Below are 21146 nucleotides of genomic sequence, written 5' to 3'. Positions count from 1 at the left end.
GAGTATCGATACTTTCGATACTCGCGTCAGTATCGATATATCGATACTTCGGATCGATACGCCCATCCCTATTAGAAAGTCCGGAGACTGCTATGATGGAAGAGAAACTTTTGGTGTCTGTCGCGGATTACCCGGAGCTGTATTTTTTAAGATTTCTGTTAATATGACAGTTTACTTAACAGCAAAAACCAAAGATTTTAGAGCGCTACTCTCCAACCTGCACCACTGCAGACGCTGTTTGACTTTGTCCAACGAGATGAAATGAATGACATGAGTGTGTTTATTCTTGAGTTTTTTTTCTCGAAACAAAAGAACTTTTTTCTCGAAATTAAATTAGTTTATTCTCAACATTTTATTTTGACATTTTTCTCGAAATTTAACAAGTTTTTTTCTCGCAATTTAATGACTTTATTCTCAACATTTTATCTCGACTTTTTTTCCTCGAAATTTAACAAGTTTTATCTCGAAACATAACGACTATATTCTCGGAATTTAATGAGTTTAATCAACATTTTATTTCAACATTTTTCTTGAAATTTAACGGATTTAATCGCTTGGCCCTAATCCTCTTCCGTACAAAAGAGAATGAATGATGACAGAATTTTTATTGAATTAAACTACTATTGAATTAATTATTAACAGTTAATCTTTCTTACTTTACACGAGTGTGTCAATGAAGGTTTTGGTGTTCATGACATTGAAAAGCCATTTTTGCTTCATTAGGGGTGAAATAATGGTTTATTATCAGTTCCTGTTCCTCACAAAAAGCTATATAGTTTCAGAAGACTTAGAATAAAGATACACAAGTGGTTTTATGAAATTTGTATGGTGCTTTTCTCTTTTTTTTTTTCTTAATTTTTTTTTTGTACTTATGAAGCTTGACAGCTGTGGGCACTATGAACTGTCATTGTATAGCAAGAGTTGCGTGAAATTTCTGCAGAAATTCTACTTTTGTGTTTCATCAAAATAATAACAGCATACTAGTTTGAAATTACATGTGGTTGTGTAAAAAATAAATATCCCTTTGAAAGGAGATTGCTGAAAGATTCAGAGGCTGGTTTGGGTTTAGATGTTGATAAGACTGAAGTGGACAGAAAGCACACAGTGCCCGCAGAGGCTGTCAATAATTGTGCTTTCATGTAAAACAACACAACGAACACTCGGCAGCCAACACTAAAGCCTAGGTTCCCTTATGGGAAACCAAAGAAAGAGTGACGAATAATGAGAGCAACAGAGAGCAAAAGGCATAAGGGAGGAAATAGTGCTGAAATCTAATTACATATTGTTATGCTTCAATGCTTTAAAAGTGAAAAGAGAGACAAACATAAGGAAGATGGGGAAGTAGGGGTGATAACTGTCAGATATTGCTACTCCAAATAATTGTTCATTCAGTTACAGAATCAGATAAGTATCATTAACACACCATTTCCACTTCAGTTTCTATTCATTTCATTTTAAATTGAACTCTTCACCCAAGGAAATATTTTATTGTAGTGGAGTAATGTGGGTCAGATCGCTGGTGGCAAGGCTTTTGCTAATGAATGTATCTCTGCGTGCTGGTCATCCATAGCTAGTGGCTCATTGTTTCAGGGGTTCAAAGATCATGTTCTCTTTTCTCTCTCCCTTCCAGTCACCATCGACTCACTCTACAAGGTCACAGAAGGTCGCCAGTCTGACATTTTCCATCGCCATGCAGAAGGTACCTTTGATCCGAGTTGTTGTTTCACTATTTACCATGGCAATCAAATGGAATCCCTGGACTTGGTCACCTCTAATTCAGAGGAAGCGAGGACATGGGTGACTGGACTCCGATATCTGATGGCCGGTATCAGTGATGAAGATTCGCTAGCTAAGAGACAGCGCACACATGACCAATATCCTTTACTGCAAGATGGATGGATGGATGGACAAATTTATTACATTAATCATTTACTACTCTTCATGTTGTTTCTTCAGGGGAGCACAAAAAAAGAGATGTGCTCAAAGAGAAATGTTCACACATCTCTTTTCCATGCAATAAATGCATATTTGCAATTGTAGACACTACCGTTCAAAATTTGCAGGCCAGTAACACTTTTGAATGCTTTTGGAAGAGGTTTCTTGTGCTCACCAATACTGCATTTATTTGATCATACAATGCAGTAAAAACAGTAATATTGTGAAATATTAAAATTGAAAACATTTAAAACAATGGATTATAAATATACTTAATTATTATGAAAATACCAGAGATGGCTTGAATAACACAGATAAACTATATTGTCGCAGTCGAGTGTTTATTGTCTTTGTTTTATCATCCAAAACTTTTATATGTTCTGTTTACTCAGTTACAGCTATAATAGCATCCCTTTGTCCATATAAGGGATTTCCTGGAGGGTCATGCTACTTCTGTGACTGGATATGTGGATTTTCTGTGCGAGGGCGCCCTCTGGCGTCCAGTATAAATGAAACAGACATCATGTGTTTATAGTGCTAATGCCCAATCCATCATTTTGGGGGAATTTTTATTTATTTATTTTTTTTTAATAAGTATCGGTTCAGGCACCGTTTAGGCACTGGAACCGTTTTAAAAGTATCGATTTGGCACCAGTATCTGTAAAAAAAACGCTTGGTCAGGACCCCTTGGCGTGGCTTTTTGACAGTCAAGGTACCCCTTTAGCATTATTTTTCGATGCACAGCGGTATCCTTTTAGCATCACTTTTTGATGTGCAGGGTCCTCCACTGTTTCCAGTTGTTTGTCTTAATTTAATGGTTTGCATGAGGAGTTGCATACATTATTGGATAACTAGATGGAGGCAGAGAGGAAAAGAAGGATTCGTGATCGATTTTGACTGATTGATTTAGACCGATTTACAAAAGAGAGAGATGTACAAAGAGGGAGATAGCATGAACTCTTTGAGTCAGTCTGCCTGTGAGCAGTTCACTGCTTCAGGGAGACTTCCTCTGCAGGGAGTTCTTACAGAAGCACAGACTCACATGAAAGGACCTGCCTTAGAGGAAGAGGAGATAAAAAGTTAGAGCTGCTCATCCTCTCCTCCCTTATGTTTATGTCTGTTATTCTCATTAAAGAGGCGTGAGTCATCAGGTGGCAGTCATTATAATCTGCCATAACAGTAGAAACACAGCATATGGCCGTTGGTAATTTCACTTATGCTTTCAATCTAGACGCCAGTTCAACTGTGACCCGTTTTATTGTTGTGCATAAAGAGACCTTCGTTTTAAAAACATAATCATGGAGAACCAGACAAGCAGAAGAGAGCAGACTAAAGTCTTTTAAGACTTTAAAGTGTCTTCAGACTGCCAGTCAGAAATGTACCCACTCACACCCGCTGTACAAGACATTAAATGACATGTAATATAAAATAGATATTCTGCTTCGTACAGCTCTGGTTAAATGTTAATGCCCCTCTGATTAGCCTCCTAATTGCGCCACTGTTACCTGAATCGACCGCTATATTTGGATGACTTTCAAAGTCTGTCCCTTGTCTGCAGACCCTTCCAAGTAGCCTCACTGTTTTCCTTTCCGTCACAGAAGCACTGCCTCTTTCCTGCCTGTAATTACATCCATCAAGGCTCTCTGCCAACTGTCATACTTCATAAAACAAGACATCTCTTCTTTCACAGTATAGATGATCTATTTCATGACAGCTTCTCACTACTGATCACACATACAGAAAAATATTCCTCCGTACCCATATATACACACATTTTCAGATATCCTAGCAAATTTATCAAAATTGCATACAGTATTACATAAAGAAACTTATTATCCACACAAAAATGTCTTGCATATCATGCATCTGCCCTCTAAGCGGATTGAGATCCAGCTCTTTGTTTTCAACATCTCATTACTCGAGATCTTTTCACTTTACGAGACAAGTAAAGCAGCCCAATTGCACTCAACAGATGGGCTGATGCATTAAAACAGAGCTTTACTTGGTAACACTTTAGAATAATGATGTTCTCTTGACAAAAACAATTCACATCCTTAATCATGGCATCAACTGCATTTATATTGTGTTAAGCACAAAACTGCATATCCCAGATTACAGTGTCTGGTAAAATATCACTAGTGCCTCACACAAATATATGACTGCACAGTATGTGTCAGATATAAAATATGTTAAATAACTTATTAAATAACTTAGTAATTACTGAGTGGTTAATGTGTTTTTCACTTTAAAATAATGGTCCAAATCACTAGTGGTTCCTGCAGGCTGACAAGGTAACAGACCATTATTTTAAAGTGATAAACACCTTAACCACTCAGTAATTACTCACAAGTAAATTAATAAGTTATTTAACATATTTGATATCTGACACATACTGTATACAGTCATACATTTGTGTGAAGCACTAGTGATATTTTACCAGTAGGTCTTTTGGAGTGGGATACATATTGAACTGACACGAAACAGTGCTCATAATTGTGAACTAATTCAATCATGAACTTGTCAGCATCACTTCCTAATTATTAACATTTTAAAGTGAATTATCATTTTTATTATTATTCTATGTTTAAGTTTGAAAGAAACAGAGAACATCCATCCTTTGGTAAGAGTAGTAGTCACAATTTTAAAATGCAGCCAACTTATTTGGGGGATATCAAATTCATAATTTAGTTTCCACAAAGAACCCAATTGTTCACTTTTAAGACGTTACTGTTGTGATTAGCAATTAATTGGTTATTCTTTATTAACTGGTCATAGTTCGCAAGTAGTTCTCAATGAGGATATTTTTATTTAATAATGATCAAATATCTAATAAGGAACTACCTTTGTCCTAAATTTGCTACTAACTGCTTAGTTAATCTTGCTTCTCTATTAGTTAATAGTATTAAGTTGTGTTAATGTAGTACTACCTATTACTTCCTGCATAGTTACTTGTTAACAACGGACCATTATTCTAAAGTGTTACCCTTTACTTATTTCAACTGTCAGGATGGCTGTTTTTTTTCATGAAAAATCAATGAAAGTCCACACTTGCACAATTCAATTTGTGTGTCCGTACTGTGTGTTTGTCAGCTATGGGATTCTCTCAGTTGTGCATTGGAGCTAATTGTGTTACAGCTCTGAGAAGAGAGAAGGATGAGCTCATCCATTCCTAATGTTCACAGGCAGAAAAGTAATACAGATAATAATGTTCCCAATAAGGTTTCTTTTAGAGAGACAGACCAGAAATGAGAAGCATACACATTTTTCATTTTGCGATGAACTTTTTCTGTTTAAACTTTGATCAAGATAAATGTCAGTGTAACTTTATTCTGTGGCTTCATTGTCCAGCTTTTTCTCTGGTGGTCTTTTCTCTTAACCTTGATGTAAGTGGATGAAGCAGACCTTCGAGGAGGCTGATAAGAATGGAGATGGTCTTCTGAACATTGAAGAGATCTACCAGCTTTTACACAAGTTGAACGTCAACTTGCCTCGCAGAAAAGTCAAACAGATGTTCCAGGTATGTGGGGAAGATTGGAACAGTGGAAGCCTTAAAGTGAAAAGTTTTAATTTAGTCATCAAATGTGACTTTATTTCTTCAGAGGAATGCAAATGAAGATTTTTAGTAATATAATCAGTCTCTGTGAGTCCATATAAACACAATCTGAAGCTCACATGAGAAGTGAGCTTACATTTACGTCAAACGCACACTCGACTCTCTAGTAAATCCATGTACGTCAGTTGGCTGGTTTAAGTGATGGTTTACTGTTAAAAAAGTTCAAAATTAGTATTTTTCTTTCACACTCCTCTTGTTTCCCTTCAGAAGACATTGATTCATATCTGGTAGTTTTATGGATTACTGTAATGATGTAGCTTTTTCTAGCTTCACTATTTGGGAACCTATTCACTTGCATTATGTAAACTTACAAAGATTTTTCAAAATTTCTTTGTTTATGTTCATTTAAGAAAAGAAAGGCATGAGGGTGAATAGATAATGAGATAATTTTTGGGGGTGAACTGTCCTTTTAATGTAAATGGTATTGATGGTTTTGATAAGTCCCGTGAAATTCAGTCAGTATTTCCATTGCTTTGTAGAAAGTGTGATTTAATCAGGCTCAGGCTGTTCCCTCACGGCAAAGTACAAATTATAATTTTAAATATCACATTGTTTTCTTTGTACTATTTGTTCAGTAGAGCTGTGCTAACACCATTGTGTTCTATATAACACCTTATGATTAAAGCTGTATCTCTGTTTTTGCTTCAGTTAACTTGGAAGACATTGAATTTGAGCTAATACTAAGCGGTAGTACTTTTGACAGTAAAAGAGAGGGAGAATTGTGCCGAAAGGGAGTTAAATACAGATGACAAAATGAAGAATTTTCACTTAAACTTAGACTGTTATTCAAAAAGGTCAGTTTATACTATTGTAAATTGAACAGGCATGAAGAGACAATTTTTATTTAATGTTTTAATGTAATCTTCCTTTTATGCATAATGATAGTAAAGGCATATTAAGGATATTTTCTCTTTGAAACCCATTATGTATCTTTGCTCTTTCTCTGCATGTGTTCACAGGAAGCAGACACTGATGACAAGCAGGGCACACTGACGTTTGAGGAGTTCACTGTCTTCTATAAGATGATGTCGTTAAGGCGAGACCTCTATCTGCTGCTCATGTGTTTCAGTGAGAAGAAGGATCACCTGACCACAGAGGAACTTGGCAACTTTCTGTGTATGGAGCAAAAGGTCAGTATAATATCTGTTCCTGATCAAAACCTGTGACCTCTCACATTCGATATTGTGTCTCTTCTCATTTACCATTTTTATACGGAATGGAAACTTGTATCTATGTTAAATTCCAGTACACATGTTCCAGTGACCATGTCTGTTTATGATATTTTCATGTTGTTATGAACGTACATGATTATTTCAGAAGCTTTCTCCCTCAGCCTTACATAGTGTTTAAATGTAAATCCCATAAGCACTGTCCTGACTGATGTTCCGTAACCGCCTCTGCTGTCAGGCTGATGTTAGCTCCTTCCTTTTCCTTTTCAAGCTCTTGCATCTTACTATGTGCTGTCTATATAGTGAAACGGTCCAAAGTTGCCTTGTCACTATTAGACAAGAGTTGAAGCTCCTTATTCATCAAGTTAAAATTGTATTTTGCATGTAAAAAAAAACAAAAAACTACTTAAGTCATCCAAGCCTGTACTTCCAAACACAGATAACATATGGCTTTAGTTCCTCCTATTGGTTCTTACATTAAAAACCCACACAAGTAATACAGAACTACTGTAAACAACACATTCTATATTTATTATGAGTATGTGTGTATATACACAACTGTTTAAAAGTTTAGGGTCAGTAAGAGCTTTTTCAAAGAAATTAATTATTTTTTTATCAAGGATACATTAAATTGATCAAAAGTGGCAGTAAAGGCTTTTAGATTGTTACAAAAGATATATATTTCAAATCGATGCTGTCCTTTTTGCTGTTCTTTTGAACTTTCTATTCATCAAAGAATCCTGAAATACAATTATCACCGTTTTTAAAAAAAATATTAAGTAGCACAACTGTATTCAACCCTGATAATTATAAGAGATGGTTCTTAAGTGTCAAAATAGCATATTGTAATAAATTGCACTTTAAAATATACTGAAATAGAAAACAACTATTTTAAATGGTAATAATATTTTACAATATCACTTTTTATATTATATATAAACCAAAGCATCATTTCACATTGCTTCAGATTAATAACTCAGACATAGTATAACTTATTATTGATGTTTCTGATTTCACTTTTATTCTCCGTTTGGCTCTTTTCATTCTATTATACTTTTGATTCATAATGATTTTATAGATACAGTACACCTCACATTTTTACAGCCATTTGGAGTGTTTTACTGTGTTTTCTGTATTTCTTTTGTGAAATCTTTTATTGTACTTCTTTCCCTATTCCAGCTCAATATCTACCGGAGCTCTTGGGCATTCTTTAAGATTCAGAAAGTGAAAGGCTCTGCCTCTCTATCAGCCATTATAATGGCTTTCCAGCTGAGGCTATGAACAGCCCCAGTGTGATGCTAAAAACGCCTCTCTGTGCCCCTGCTCCTTCTCTCCGCCCACGCACGGGCCATGAAGCCCTAGGGGAAGTTGTGAAAAGAGGGAAAGGGTGCAGACAAAACAGAAGGATGAAGTCATTTAGTGACAGAATGGCAGTTTGGAGGATTTTTTTTTTGTGATCTTACTTTAAAAGGAGGTGACCCTTAGAGACCAAATGATTGACATGTTATGAATCCTATCTGGAAGATTGACATGAGGTTGACCCTCTCTTTTCTTTTGTTTTATGCTTCTTCACAGATGTTCAATGTGACCCCAGAGTACTGTCTGGACATAATAAATAAGTTTGAAGTCTCTGAGGAGAACAAGCAGAATGGAGTTCTTGGAATTGAAGGTGAGGACTATGTTTGGCCACACTCAGCTTTTCTTTCCCTCCCTATTTTCCTATATTTATTGAAGAAAACCTGACAGAATGTCTGAATAACTAGACTCAAACTATTCTTGATCATGTGTGTAATAAAACAAATGTATGTAATTATGCTGTAACCAAACATTAAAGGGATAGTTCACCCAAAAATAAACATGTTGTCATCATTTACTCACCCTCATGTCGTTCCAAACCTGTGTGAGTTTCTTTCTTATTCTGAACATAAAAGAAGATATTTTGAAGAATGCTGATAATCAAACAGTTGACGGTTGATGGATATTATTTCTTTCAACAACTGATAAAAGAAACTTATACAGATTTGGAATGACTTGAGGGTGAGTAAATGATGACAACATTTTCATTTTTGGGGTCAACTATTCCTTTAAGGTCCAAACTAATCTCAGAACAGCACAAGCTCAACATCAATATAGGTTATGGAAGGCACTGCTAAACCAGCACCAGTTAAACAGTGAGCTGTGTCATGATACTGTCACGTTTATTGTTTGGCATTTGTGTCTCTACTAAGTGCCAACCTACTTTAGAAACTATAGAATACGTGACTCTATAGCTGTGGCAGAAAGTAGAGATGCCTTTACCGTTTACATTTTACAAAGTGGTGGGTAGTGTGACAGCAGAACAGGCTGTTCTGCTGGATCTTAAAGTTTCTGTTTGTGTGTCGTGAAACTTCATCTGATCTTTTTGGAGCTTTATTGATTGCGTTCATGAGCACTGTCCACTGACAGTGAAGCACTGGCCACCCCCTTTTCCCTTAAGCTAAATAAGACACAGGGGCTCAGTTCAGCTTGGCTTCCTGTTAGAACAAAGCTGGTGGAACTGATTGACCCTGCCTGCTGTGTCAGACCAGACTATGAACTATCTATCTATCTATCTATCTATCTATCTATCTATCTCGAGGGAGACATATTTCTGTTTATACCTGGCGTTTTAATACCTCTCTTTTTGACCACTTTCCTGATTTATTTGAATGGAGGGTGTATCTATGGGCAGGTGTATGTATGGGCCTTTCCTTATCTTTCAATCTAATATTGCAAAATAAGCTTGTGCAATTTCCATATGAAGGAGACAATGGAATATGACACAGTGGGCATCAGCTTTTGTTATAGCCGCTCTGATAGTCGCAGAACTATGCCAAATGCTGTGATTTGTGCTAGAGTCAGGACTAGTAGAAGAACATTGTGCTTTTTAAATTTTTTCGTCTTCAAACCAAACTTACGATTTAAGCCGGCAGTTTAAATCCCATCTGTTTAAGAATTAGGTCAGTAGGCAGAGAGCAGGCAGTCTTTAGTAGCTGTTCATACACAATTGACCACATGAGCATCTACACTGCGAAAACAATCCAGTCAGATGTGTTTTCGACTACCTCTGGAAGTGGCCAGAAGTGGACAATCTCAAAACATTTCAGATCCCATTTACACCTGTATTTAGCATTGTTCACATGATTGGATTGTGAAAAACATATCTTAATACCAAACGTAAACAGGGCCTTTATATCTGTCTGTCTGTCAAATTTGCAATAGTTTTTTGTTTATGTGTGTGTGCCGCTTCCATAATTGAACAATGTATGATGTGTTTCTTAGTGACTTGTTTTCCATTAGTGGCTTGTCAAGCTGAAACTAATTTATTCAGCACACATCTGCTGCATACCACTTGCACACAACTCTCTTTTTGTCTAAAAGCTGCATTTTTGAAAGAGAGCAAGACATTTAGGCTTTTAAAAAGTCACTGGAATGATCTCTCCAGTTGTTGCACTCTTTGTTGATTGTGTAAGGTTGTAACAACTGATATTTTTAGCAGTGCATCATTAGTCATTTGCCTAAATTTTGAGCTTTTGAAAGACATGTTACATGTTTTGTTTTTGATTCTGTAGCAATATATAATATACGGCTCAAAGAAATAAAAAAATATACAGCTGTTTTGGGTCTGCTTTCACTATCTAGGGTTCACCAACTACATGCGAAGCCCAGTCTGTGATGTGTTCAACCCTCAGCACAATGAGGTCAATCAAGACATGGATCAGCCTCTGTGTAACTATTTCATAGCCTCTTCCCACAACACCTACCTGACTGGAGATCAGCTGCTGTCCCACTCCAAGACGGACATGTATGCTTGGGTCCTGCAGGCCGGCTGCCGCTGTGTGGAGGGTAAGAAATAACACTTGTGGATATATGTCTAATATATATTTTCCAATGGTTGTAAATCAATTATTTTTAGAGCCTTGTTTGTGACTATGCTTTGTGTTATAGTGGACTGTTGGGATGGTCCAGACGGGGAGCCTATGGTCCAACACGGTTACACTCTGACCTCCAAGATCACCTTTAAATCTGTCATTGAGACCATCAACAAATACGCCTTTGTAAACAATGAGTGCGTACTTCCTTCTCTCTTCAGTTTTTCTTTTCTCTTTTATGATAGTTGCTTATGATCAGTCATTAGTTTATGTCAGGAAATCAATCATCATTTTCTTTGTAGCTTTTCGAAACTATCCCTGGTGGGCATAGTAAAGCCATTTAAAGCTCATTTAAATAAACCATACTCTATGTTCGCTTTTTAAAAGTTTTAAAGTAATTTTACATTTAAAGTAGGGCTGTCAATCGATGAAAATTTTTTATTTAATTATTCACACCCTTTTTCTGTGATTAATTGCGATTAATCGCACACTTCATGAAATTAAGCTGCCTCTGCATAAATACAATGTGCGATCAGTGCGTCAAGAGCACTCATACACGCATTACTATAATGGACTCACGCGTGCTTACTGTACGACTCCTGTACGTCACCGCAATCGTCTTTACCTTGATTGCAGTCTTCATCCATCAAAACTTTACTAGCGAGACTGGTTATCCAGTCGAGAAAACGTAGTTTGCGTCTCATCTGGCCATACAGCGGTGGGATGTGTTGACAATCCGTTCAGTCTGTACTTCACACAGCGCAACGTGTGAGGACTCGCACTCTTCAGAGACAATCACAGAATATGACAGAGGTCGTGTTTTAAAGCGAAGCTCACTGGAATGAATAATTCACTGAAAACGCACCGCGAGTCTCTGTTCTCTCTGCAATCTCTGATGTAATCAGCCTGGTTTCCTTTATATTAGCGCTGTTTTGGACGGATTGTATGAATGCATTCGCTTACTGGATCATTGGACTGAAAACTTTCCCGGAGTTTAGCAGCTTAAAATGATCTGATCGCAAGCAGAGAAGCAAAATTGGGTTAAAGGGTTAGAATAGAAATTGTGCTTCAGTAAATTTGCGTTAAATTATTTTAACGCGTTGATTGTAAAATTAATCGCATACGTTAACGTTAGCGTTAACGTTGACAGCCCTAATTTAAAGTAAGGAACAGTACTCTGATGTACACATGAGATAACGACTGTTGTTTAATTATACTACTAAAAAAATTAAGTTATTAGAGTTATTAGACCTAAAAAGTATATATTCTTAAAGTTTAAAATACTATTTTAGAAAAATAAATAAATAATAATATTTTTTTTAAATAATGGTAATAAAAGATTAAAAGACAAATGTTTCACTCAATATCATACAACTTGGTGGAATCATGTGACAGCAAGGTAGCATAATACCATTGAAACATTTATCATTTAACACATATTGCATACCGCCTTACATAATACTTTAAAAAATAGTACTATAATATATAATATGCAGCAAGCAGTAAGCTAGTTTTCCATTAAACATTACAACACAGCTTCATAATACAAAATTGCTTAGGGCCCCCTAAAAATACTGAATATTTCAGTAATCATCTTCTCAAGGGAATGTCATGTGTGTTCGTCTTTGTCTGCTATCTGTTTTCCATTGTAATAGACTGTTAATTTAAAAACAATTCAGATGGACTTGCAGCCCCTATGTTTGCTTTGTCTTACTATTACCAGACAAGGCATCCAGTGAGGTGCATGACTAAACTATATATTTAATTTGTTGTGGAAAATTGTTTTGTTTATCACCATGAGGATAAGTACAGTAATAATTGAAGAGATCTTCCTGTACCAGTGCCTGGATGCTCCTAGAAAGCTACCTGTCTGTTTCTGTAATGGTTTTTATCATTAAACAGCCACCTGTTTCAGCTAATGGCTCAACATAATGGAGCAAATTAGCCTTTTAGCACATGCACATCACATGCAAATTACACTCACCAAATCCCATGACACTTGCTGAGAGAGCATTGCTATCACTGTAGCCCTACAGGGCATCTTTATATCTTTCCACTTCCCTCTTTCAGAGCATTTTTTCATGGTGAGTGTATGTGTATGTGTGTATTTGTGTGTGAGAGGAATGTTGTTCATAATGTAGGGCTTTTTAAACCTAGAGGGTTTTCCTGATTCCTAGGTATCTGACATTCAGGTATAGCTTGTCTGAATCTAATTCTGTCATTTTCACAGAGCACAACATTATTATTATTATTATTATTATTATTATTATTATTATTATTATTATTATTTATTAATAATTGTTTTCTACACTGAAATTTCTGTGGTCACCCTTTTATGTATCACATGCAGCCATCAAATTCACAACACATATTTTTCTTAATGAGTGTTTTTGTCTTGTTTGTTCATAAAAGGAAGACCTGAAAATGTCTGGAATTTTTTTTATTTCCAGGCTTGAAAATGTAATAAAAAATAATAATAATACATTTAGAAATGTATATAATGAATATTGTATGCATGTATGTATTTATTTGTTTTATTTATACATTTAGGTTCTGCTTTAAAATATTTCATTGCTAGATTTCAATTATAGATACAATATTTGTCTTCAGTAATATAGAAGTGTAATAGTCTAATATCTGTACTTAAAAGGTTAATTAACCAAATGTGTCGGAACCCTTTTACGGTAAAATATCTAAACATCATTAAAACAGGGTAAATTTATTGGATAAGCAAAATTGATAAGGAATTATTTAAATAAAACCTTAAACAATTTGCAGTGGGGTAAGAAAAATGAACTTAATTCAACAAGTATTTATTCTCTGAAAACACAATATCTACTGCAGGTATGTATAATATCTTAATATTTATTACTTTTCAAGTAAATGTATCATGATTTATGGATGTATCGCTAGATTTATTGGTAAACAAGGCACAGAGAAATAGTTTTGCATTGTAAAATGTGTGGTTTTCTTGCATGCTTTTGGAAACACCTTGTTAGAGCAGAATATTCAGTGTCGAGATCTCAGACTATGAGTGAGAATATAACCCAAAGTCAAGTGTGTTTGTTTGAGTGTGCAGATGAAGTAAACAGAACAGCCAGACAGCATGCGGCAAGGCAAAAGTAAAAAAAAAGAGATAACAGTCAAAAGAGTGAGATGGCAAAAGAGAGAGAGAGCACATGACAGTGAAGATGAGTCAAGATGAAAGAAATACGGATAAAAGGTTAATGTCGGGGGAAGGCTCTGGAGGCAGAGAGCAACTGCTGACTGTTCTAGCTGTTCCCTTGTTTGTGATTACTGTCACCCTCATCCTTTCTCTCTTCTGTCTCCTGCTGCGTCAGGTTCCCTGTGATCCTGTCCATAGAGAATCACTGCAGCATTCAGCAGCAGAAGAAGATAGCTCAGCACCTGAAAGAGATCTTCGGAGACAAGCTGGATGTGGTGGAGGCTCTGAACAAAGACCCAAAGCAGCTCCCCAGTCCGAACTCCCTGAAGAGCAAGCTACTTATAAAGGTTTGGCATGAACTGAAGACACCTTTTCTCCATTTCTTATATATATATTTTTTTCCTTTTCCTTTTCCTGCTTTTGTCTACTGTTCTCTCTTTTCTTTCTGTCTTTTGTTAAACCCAACTTAAATTTCCATGCTGGTATGGACTAGTTAGTTCTGGTTTGGTGCTGGCGAACCAGCACAGTCTTGACTATTCACCAAAAAAATTACCAGTATGCAGGACTTCCAGATTTTAGACAAGTAAAATAGATCATTTACATAATGATTTGAAAGTCACAAAATATAGCAGTAGATCAAAATGTTTAAAGGGGTCTTTTATGCTCTTTTACAAAGTCTTGATTTTGTTTTGGGGGTGTACTAGAACATGCTCTCATGCTTGGCACTTTTAAATTCACATAATTTACATTATTAAAATACCTTTCTCCCCATCCTGAATACCCAAGTCATTATACATATTTGTGTTCTCATAAACCATGTCTTCAAGCACACACACAGACACACACTTACAATAATACAACTCTTGCACTGATAACTTCTGTGCAACCAACACCTCAATCTTCCAAAAAATGATGTGAACAGTACCACAGTTGTGTTCGTCAGCTTGTAACAATAGCAGAAAAGTGTTTTTGTGTGTGTGTTAAAGCCCTTTTTGTAAGGTTACATAAAGAATCATGCTTTGAAAGTGCTGTATAGATTGTTAATGGTGTTATGAACAATCTTTTTTATTAATAGTTTATCTTCATTAATATTAGTTTTTTGAATATTGGAGAAAAAAAAGTGAAATATGATAAAATATAAAATGATAAAAAAATGAAATGATACTCAAAATATGTATCTAATGAATGAGTCATACAGTCATTCATTCAACCATTTCGTTAAAACAGCTGTGACTAAAGATAGGTTACTGAATTGTTGGCTTACTCAGTTCATTCAAAAACATGGATTAATTCAGTAAAGAAACATTGTAGTGTGTTGCTCGGAGATGTACAACAGTTCTGCTGTGGCTTTGTTTGGAACTATGTTCATTGTCAAAATTAAGCAAAACAGGCAATATTGCCTGACATATTATGACAATATTGTATCTAAAACACAATGTTAACTTCTTATTTACTGAGCTATTGTATAAAATTAACTTCACATTTGCTGTGCAGATATTTTTGTGAAAAAAACAAAACAAAACATGTTTTCTTGTGATATTGTGATATTGCTAAACTGTACCATATGACGTAAATATAAGACAAAAACCCATACAGGGGCATTTCTTTCCTTGTATCTTTAGAGGCACATAACTGCATTCTAATAAGCTACATCACACAGACAGTTGTTGTCCTGCATCACGGTTATCAGTGGGGTGCGTTAAATGAGTTAATAAATGTAATGCATTTTTTCCCCATAATTATTGTTTTAAATCGACAGCCCTAGAATAAACACATGAAGAGTTCATTTGCAAAAACAGATAACTGCATTCAAAAATCATGTTTTTTTTTATCCTGCATTCCAATCAATATCAATCAAACTGCAGTTGGGTTGTTTTGAATAAATAATAATAACTAAAAAATACAGCTAATTAACACACAATAAAAACATGAAAACACAATAAAAAAAAAAAGAAATCCTCGTGTGTTTGCGCACACCTGGCGAATAAAGCTAATTCTGATTCTGATTCTTATGATTTATGAAAATTTATAAAAACTGAGTTGTCTGTTTTTGCAAATAAACTCTTCACATGCATAAAGAAATAAATACATACATAAAGAACACAAAATAAATGTAATGAAGGCCAAGTTCCAGTGAAATATCTTCACAATCCTCTATAATGTGTCTTTATGTACACTATTGGTTGCATTTTGGTGTAATTTAGTGGGCATTTCTTGTCTGTAGATGATGACGTTGTGGGGTGGGACAGCATCTGGAGTAGAGACTGAAGAATCCAAACTCAAATACAAAGAATCATTTTAGAATAAAACGGTTCTTCAGGAAGATATAGTTCTAAACAGAACTGTTACTATGTGTAAAGAACCTTTAAAGAACCATTGTTTTTTAAATACCTTTACAGAATCCTCCAGATATGATTAAGAGCTTCAGAAAATATAGAATGTCACAACAGAAAAATAGAGATTGATTGTGTGAAAAAGAGAGAGGTGGTGGAGAAAGAGATTATGTCATCATTTACTTACTCATGCCATTTCAAAACTGTCCAACTTTTTCATCTTGTTCATCATAAGATAAGATATTTTGAAGAATGTCCTAGCTGCTCTTTCCATAGAATGAAAATAGACTGTTGACTGTCAAGCTCTAAAAAAGTTCAACTTTTAGTCTTTTCCCCACACAAAGCTATTTTATGAGGCTTCAGAAGATAAAGAATGCATGGACATGTTTAATTATGTTTTTTTTTTTTTTTTCTTTTTAGACCTTGTAAAGTAAGCGATGACAGAATTTTCATGTTAGCTAACCTACTTAAGGATGTAATGGGATGACAGGTGGTCAGTCACATGAGAAGAGAGTATTGCTTTGTGTAAATACCGACGTCACTGTGCCAGCGAGGAGCTTGGCATTAGTAAAACAGGTCAAGACAGATGGCACTGCCAGCCTGCTACACTACAGGACCCTCCCAGTCGAGCAAACAGTGACGGCAGACTCTTAAACCCAGCAGGGACCCTTTGTGATTGGAGCACACTTGAGTAAATCCCCCACACTTGAACACAGGTCTCCTTTGATCACACACACACACACACACACACACACACACACACACACTTAAGCGTGTCACAATGTCAACTCCCTCCGCCAGACGAGAGCACTCATCCTGTGTTCCTGCAAACTCTGGAGGTCAAAAGCATGGGGATTGATTTTCCCTCCAACTTGTCCCTCCACCAGCAACTCTTATTTCCCACTAGCCCTCACACAAATGTGTTTGTGAGAGAGACCGACAGACAAGGAGGAGACAAGTGTCTGTGTTTGGAGTTTTAGGTTTAATGTGTAAACGTAAACTTAGGTTCTCACTTTCACCCATTACAGGTGAAAGTGAGTTGTGTATCTTATCAGGAATGAAATGACAGGGTTACTAACTCAAAACTAAAATAAAACATTACATTTCAGGCTTTCTTGAAAGAAAATGTTTTTTCATTGGCCGTAAGACTGCATACTACACTTCTCTTTCACCTGTGGCCAGCAGTCATTAGTATGGATTCAATTCTAGTATCAATATCTGAGGTGCTGTGTCAACACAAACGGGCTCTAAGGTGCTGTCGATAGTTTAAAGAGATGTGAAACACTATCTAACACTCAATAATGGGGTTCTTTGCTGACAAATACTGTAAGAAAGGATTATGGAAGCATTCATTCATCTTTTCTTGTCTATAGGGGAAGCGTCTTCCTCTGTACTTGTCTGCAGATGCTGAAGAGGGTGAGGTGTCTGATGACGACAGTGCTGATGAGATTGAAGATGACTTCAAGCTGAAGAATAGCATGGTAAGACTGTAACACTCACCGATCAGGATTGAGCACACACATATTTATACGCACTCAGCAGAGTGATTTCATTCATATTTTTGTTCATCATCAATGTTAACGTTTTACAACTTTACAGTATCGCTGCACTGCTCTGACACAGTCCTATAATGGGACTGTCATTCAGGATTAAATAATGGAGAAACCTGTTCAATAAAACCCTTTACTGAAACAAATTATTTATTTATATGTAGAAGAGTATATAATAAAAATCCTTATGTGTGGCACTCCTCTATCATTTTGCATCCAGATAAGTAGTAAACATTTCTAATCTGTCTGTACATTGATATTGTATGTATCAGTGTCAATCCAAATGTACAAAATGCAACTACACAAATACCTTATTAAAATTACAAATAAGATCATGCTGCACTTTTAAATGTTACGTTTTTCACTTTTCCACTACTCAAGCTGTTGTTTCCCTTTTTCCATGTGCTGATATGCCACCTTCTTTTCACACGTTATCACCTCCTCTGCATCTCTCTCTGCTTCTATGAAAATCTCTCAGTTTTGATGCAGCCAGTATTTTGTCTGGCTGCTTCCTCACACCATTCTGGCTCACAGTGAGCTGTTGGTGTCAGTCTCTAAAAGCCGATCAATCACAGCCCGAACCCCTGGCGAGCTTCTGTTTGTGTGGAAACACCTCTATATAGGCAGCGGAAAGTCTTTGTGTGACAACATGGCCATTTGCCAAAAGATCCATCCAGCAGCGCTGCCATTAACAGAGTCTCCTTTACAATCAGTCCAGCGATTTTGTCCAGATTTTGATGCTGGATATTTAACACATTAATTTATTTTTCCCAGACTCATTTATTAATAACAAATTGGTTTCCTATGTAAGAATTGTTTGTCTTCTTTAATGAAGAATGCTTTAATAGCATTTTTATGTATCCTTGCAAAATATTCATGTTGCTTTGTTAGGAGTAATTAATGTTTAATGATCCACTCAGACAAGTCAGTCTTTTGAGCCAATTAAAAGTTTTTTATGCTTCATCTCATTACATGCCTACTTAAACGTGTCAGGAAATGCAAGAAACATGCTGCCTCTGCTGTATGTTGAGGGCCATTATGGCTGCTTTTTCTGAGGACAGATTTTAAATAAATTTTCCTGTTCAAACAAAACTGAACCTCTTATTTGCATAATTGGCTTTTATAATACTTAGAACTCATCCTTTATTGCTCTCTCAGATCAGTATGCCAGGCTTTGATTTTTAATAAAATGACTCATGAATAGCCATTGAAATTTAGAGAGAGAGAACACACATCGATTAGGCCTCTTTCACACCGCGCAAGCAGTGCATATTTATTTTGGTACTCATAAAAAAAAGTTACAGAATTCATATTGCATGTGTACCCCTGTAAAAAATTGAGTACTTTAAAAAAAAAAAGAGTACTTATTAAGGAAATTATACTTTAAAAAAAATGTAACTGAATGTAATGTTTTCAGAGTGTTGGATTTTAAATGCCATTAAATTAAAAGTAAGGACTGTAAGTACATATTTATATGTAATTTCATAATTACAGGTATTGTCTTTGTAATATGATTAAGTGATTATTAATATGATTTAATTTAACTAAAATTAAATACTTTACTTTGCTTTAGAATGTTAGTCTTTACAGCACGACAAAAGATTATTAGAACATAATGATTTAAATATTGGACATTATTAAAAAGTGCAGCTGAGTGATTACTTTTAAGTACACTTAAGTGGTTTGCAGTACTTCGATGATTTGAAGTATACTAAAAGTTCACATTCAGTAGTTTTAAAAATACTTATTTTTCACAAGGGTAAGCATCATTTTTCTGCATAGCAAAAGTGTACATGGAAGAAAAGTTTCAGTGTTGAGCCTGTTTTTGTCATAGTCATTCGAAAACATATTGAAAATGATCTATAAACCTGTTTATCAAGGCTTTTATGAAGCAACATAAAAAAAAATTTTGAGGGAAAAAGAAAAGTTTGTATCAAGCTTGATGCAAGATAGAGTTTCTGTTCTGTAAATCTGATTTATTAAGGCAGTTAAGAAGTTTATATCTTAAAGGGGTCATATGATGCGATTTTCAGCTGGCCAATCAGAGCAGACTGCGCTTGTCGGAAGGAGGGACTTTGTAGGAAACGAAGCGTTTGAGAGAGGCGGGGCATAGAGGACCTACAATAATGTACAGTATTTGAAAAATAATGTGTTTTTTGAAAATTAAAGCATGTCAACATATTCTGTTACACCAAATACACAAAATAATGATCTTTAAAAAAGCATCATATGACCCCTTTAAGTTTGCTGTGTGGAAGTTCTTCCTAGAAATAATAGATGCTATTTTCTTTATTATGCTCTTAAAAAGATTACTTATAAACTGCAGATTTTGATACTCTACTTACTGAATTTCAGTCCAATGGGTCCAGTCAGCACCAGGTGGAGTCCCACATCAGGAAGAAACTAGACTCACTGATGAAAGAGTCTCAAATCGGGGACAAAGAGGACACGGACAGTTTCTCTATCCGAGCGCTGCTCCGTGCCACCCATGAGGGCATCCAAAGAAACCTGCGCAAGGTAAAGTAGCTCTAACTGTGATTCTACATTCTGAAGTCTGTGTGGTCTCCAAATTCTGTGTAAAGATATAATGTTGCATGAAGCAGCACTTAAAACAACAAGACACAAACCCATTTCAGCCCTTACTGAAATAGGCAGCTCTAAAGAATAAAAGAAAGAAAAAAGGAAGAATTAGAATACCTAATCACTGCGCACACATTAGTCTTGCAATCCAGAAAAAGACGGAGCATCCCTTAATTAGCATTCGTTCTGCGTCTTTTCTTGCCCTATTATTAGACTTCGCACTCTCTAAACATTAATTTTGATGTGCCGTTTGTAATGCACAGAGGGATTTTCTCTCCCCTCCTGTGTTCCTGCATAATATTTATGAAAAAAAAACAAACTGAGAGCTGTTTGAGTGAGCGCAGAAATTAAGAGTCTGTCTGGAGATGATTTTAAGTCAATGTTGTGTTAATTTTATGCATCACTGAATGTAAAAACGTCTCTCTGACCGCGTGTCCACAAATATTTATTTGAACAGATTTTGACACTCAAGTCTTTGTGTTAGAATTAGATACCTTTTAAAGAAACAGTTCAATCATAACTGGGAATTAATTACGGCTATTGAACGGATATTGTTTTTTTAAAGGGGTCATATGATGCGATTTCAATTTTTCCTTTCTCTTTGGAGTGTTACAAGCTCTTGGTGCATAAAGAAGATCTGTAAAGTTGCAAAGACTAAAGTCTCAAATCCAAAGAGATATTCTTTATAAAAGTTAAGACTCTGCCACACCCCCCTAAAACGGCTCGTTCTAACACGCCCCCTAGACTATGTGGGAAGATTTGCATAATGCCGCCCAAATGTTCACACAAAGAAAGAAGGCGTAACTTTTATTCTCACTGTAGTATTGTTGACGCTGCAGCCATGTCGTGAAGACGCTGTGTGCTTCGTTGTGAAAGCGAAACTACTTTGTTTGGTCTTCCAAAAGAGGAC

General features: G+C 35.8%; 1 protein-coding gene across 1 annotated transcript in view; it reads left to right on the top strand.

Annotated features, from left to right (window-relative positions):
- LOC107697633 (1-phosphatidylinositol 4,5-bisphosphate phosphodiesterase eta-1-like) overlaps positions 1-21146 on the top strand; it is a 55042-nt gene that overhangs the window by 3661 nt on the left and 30235 nt on the right. Inside the window, exons 2-10 of the mRNA XM_016498434.1 lie at positions 1631-1874; positions 5323-5452; positions 6508-6678; positions 8293-8386; positions 10378-10581; positions 10684-10804; positions 13949-14120; positions 17480-17587; positions 20012-20173. Coding sequence (XP_016353920.1) covers positions 1631-1874; positions 5323-5452; positions 6508-6678; positions 8293-8386; positions 10378-10581; positions 10684-10804; positions 13949-14120; positions 17480-17587; positions 20012-20173 — 1406 coding nt within the window. The remainder of the gene's footprint in view (positions 1-1630; positions 1875-5322; positions 5453-6507; positions 6679-8292; positions 8387-10377; positions 10582-10683; positions 10805-13948; positions 14121-17479; positions 17588-20011; positions 20174-21146) is intronic.

This window comes from Sinocyclocheilus anshuiensis, unplaced genomic scaffold, assembly GCF_001515605.1.
Source record: "Sinocyclocheilus anshuiensis isolate Anshui unplaced genomic scaffold, SAMN03320099.WGS_v1.1 scaffold2050, whole genome shotgun sequence".
Lineage (NCBI taxonomy): Eukaryota > Metazoa > Chordata > Actinopteri > Cypriniformes > Cyprinidae > Sinocyclocheilus > Sinocyclocheilus anshuiensis.
Note: the sequence above shows the minus strand (reverse complement) of the source record. Positions and strands in the feature narration are given on the sequence as shown.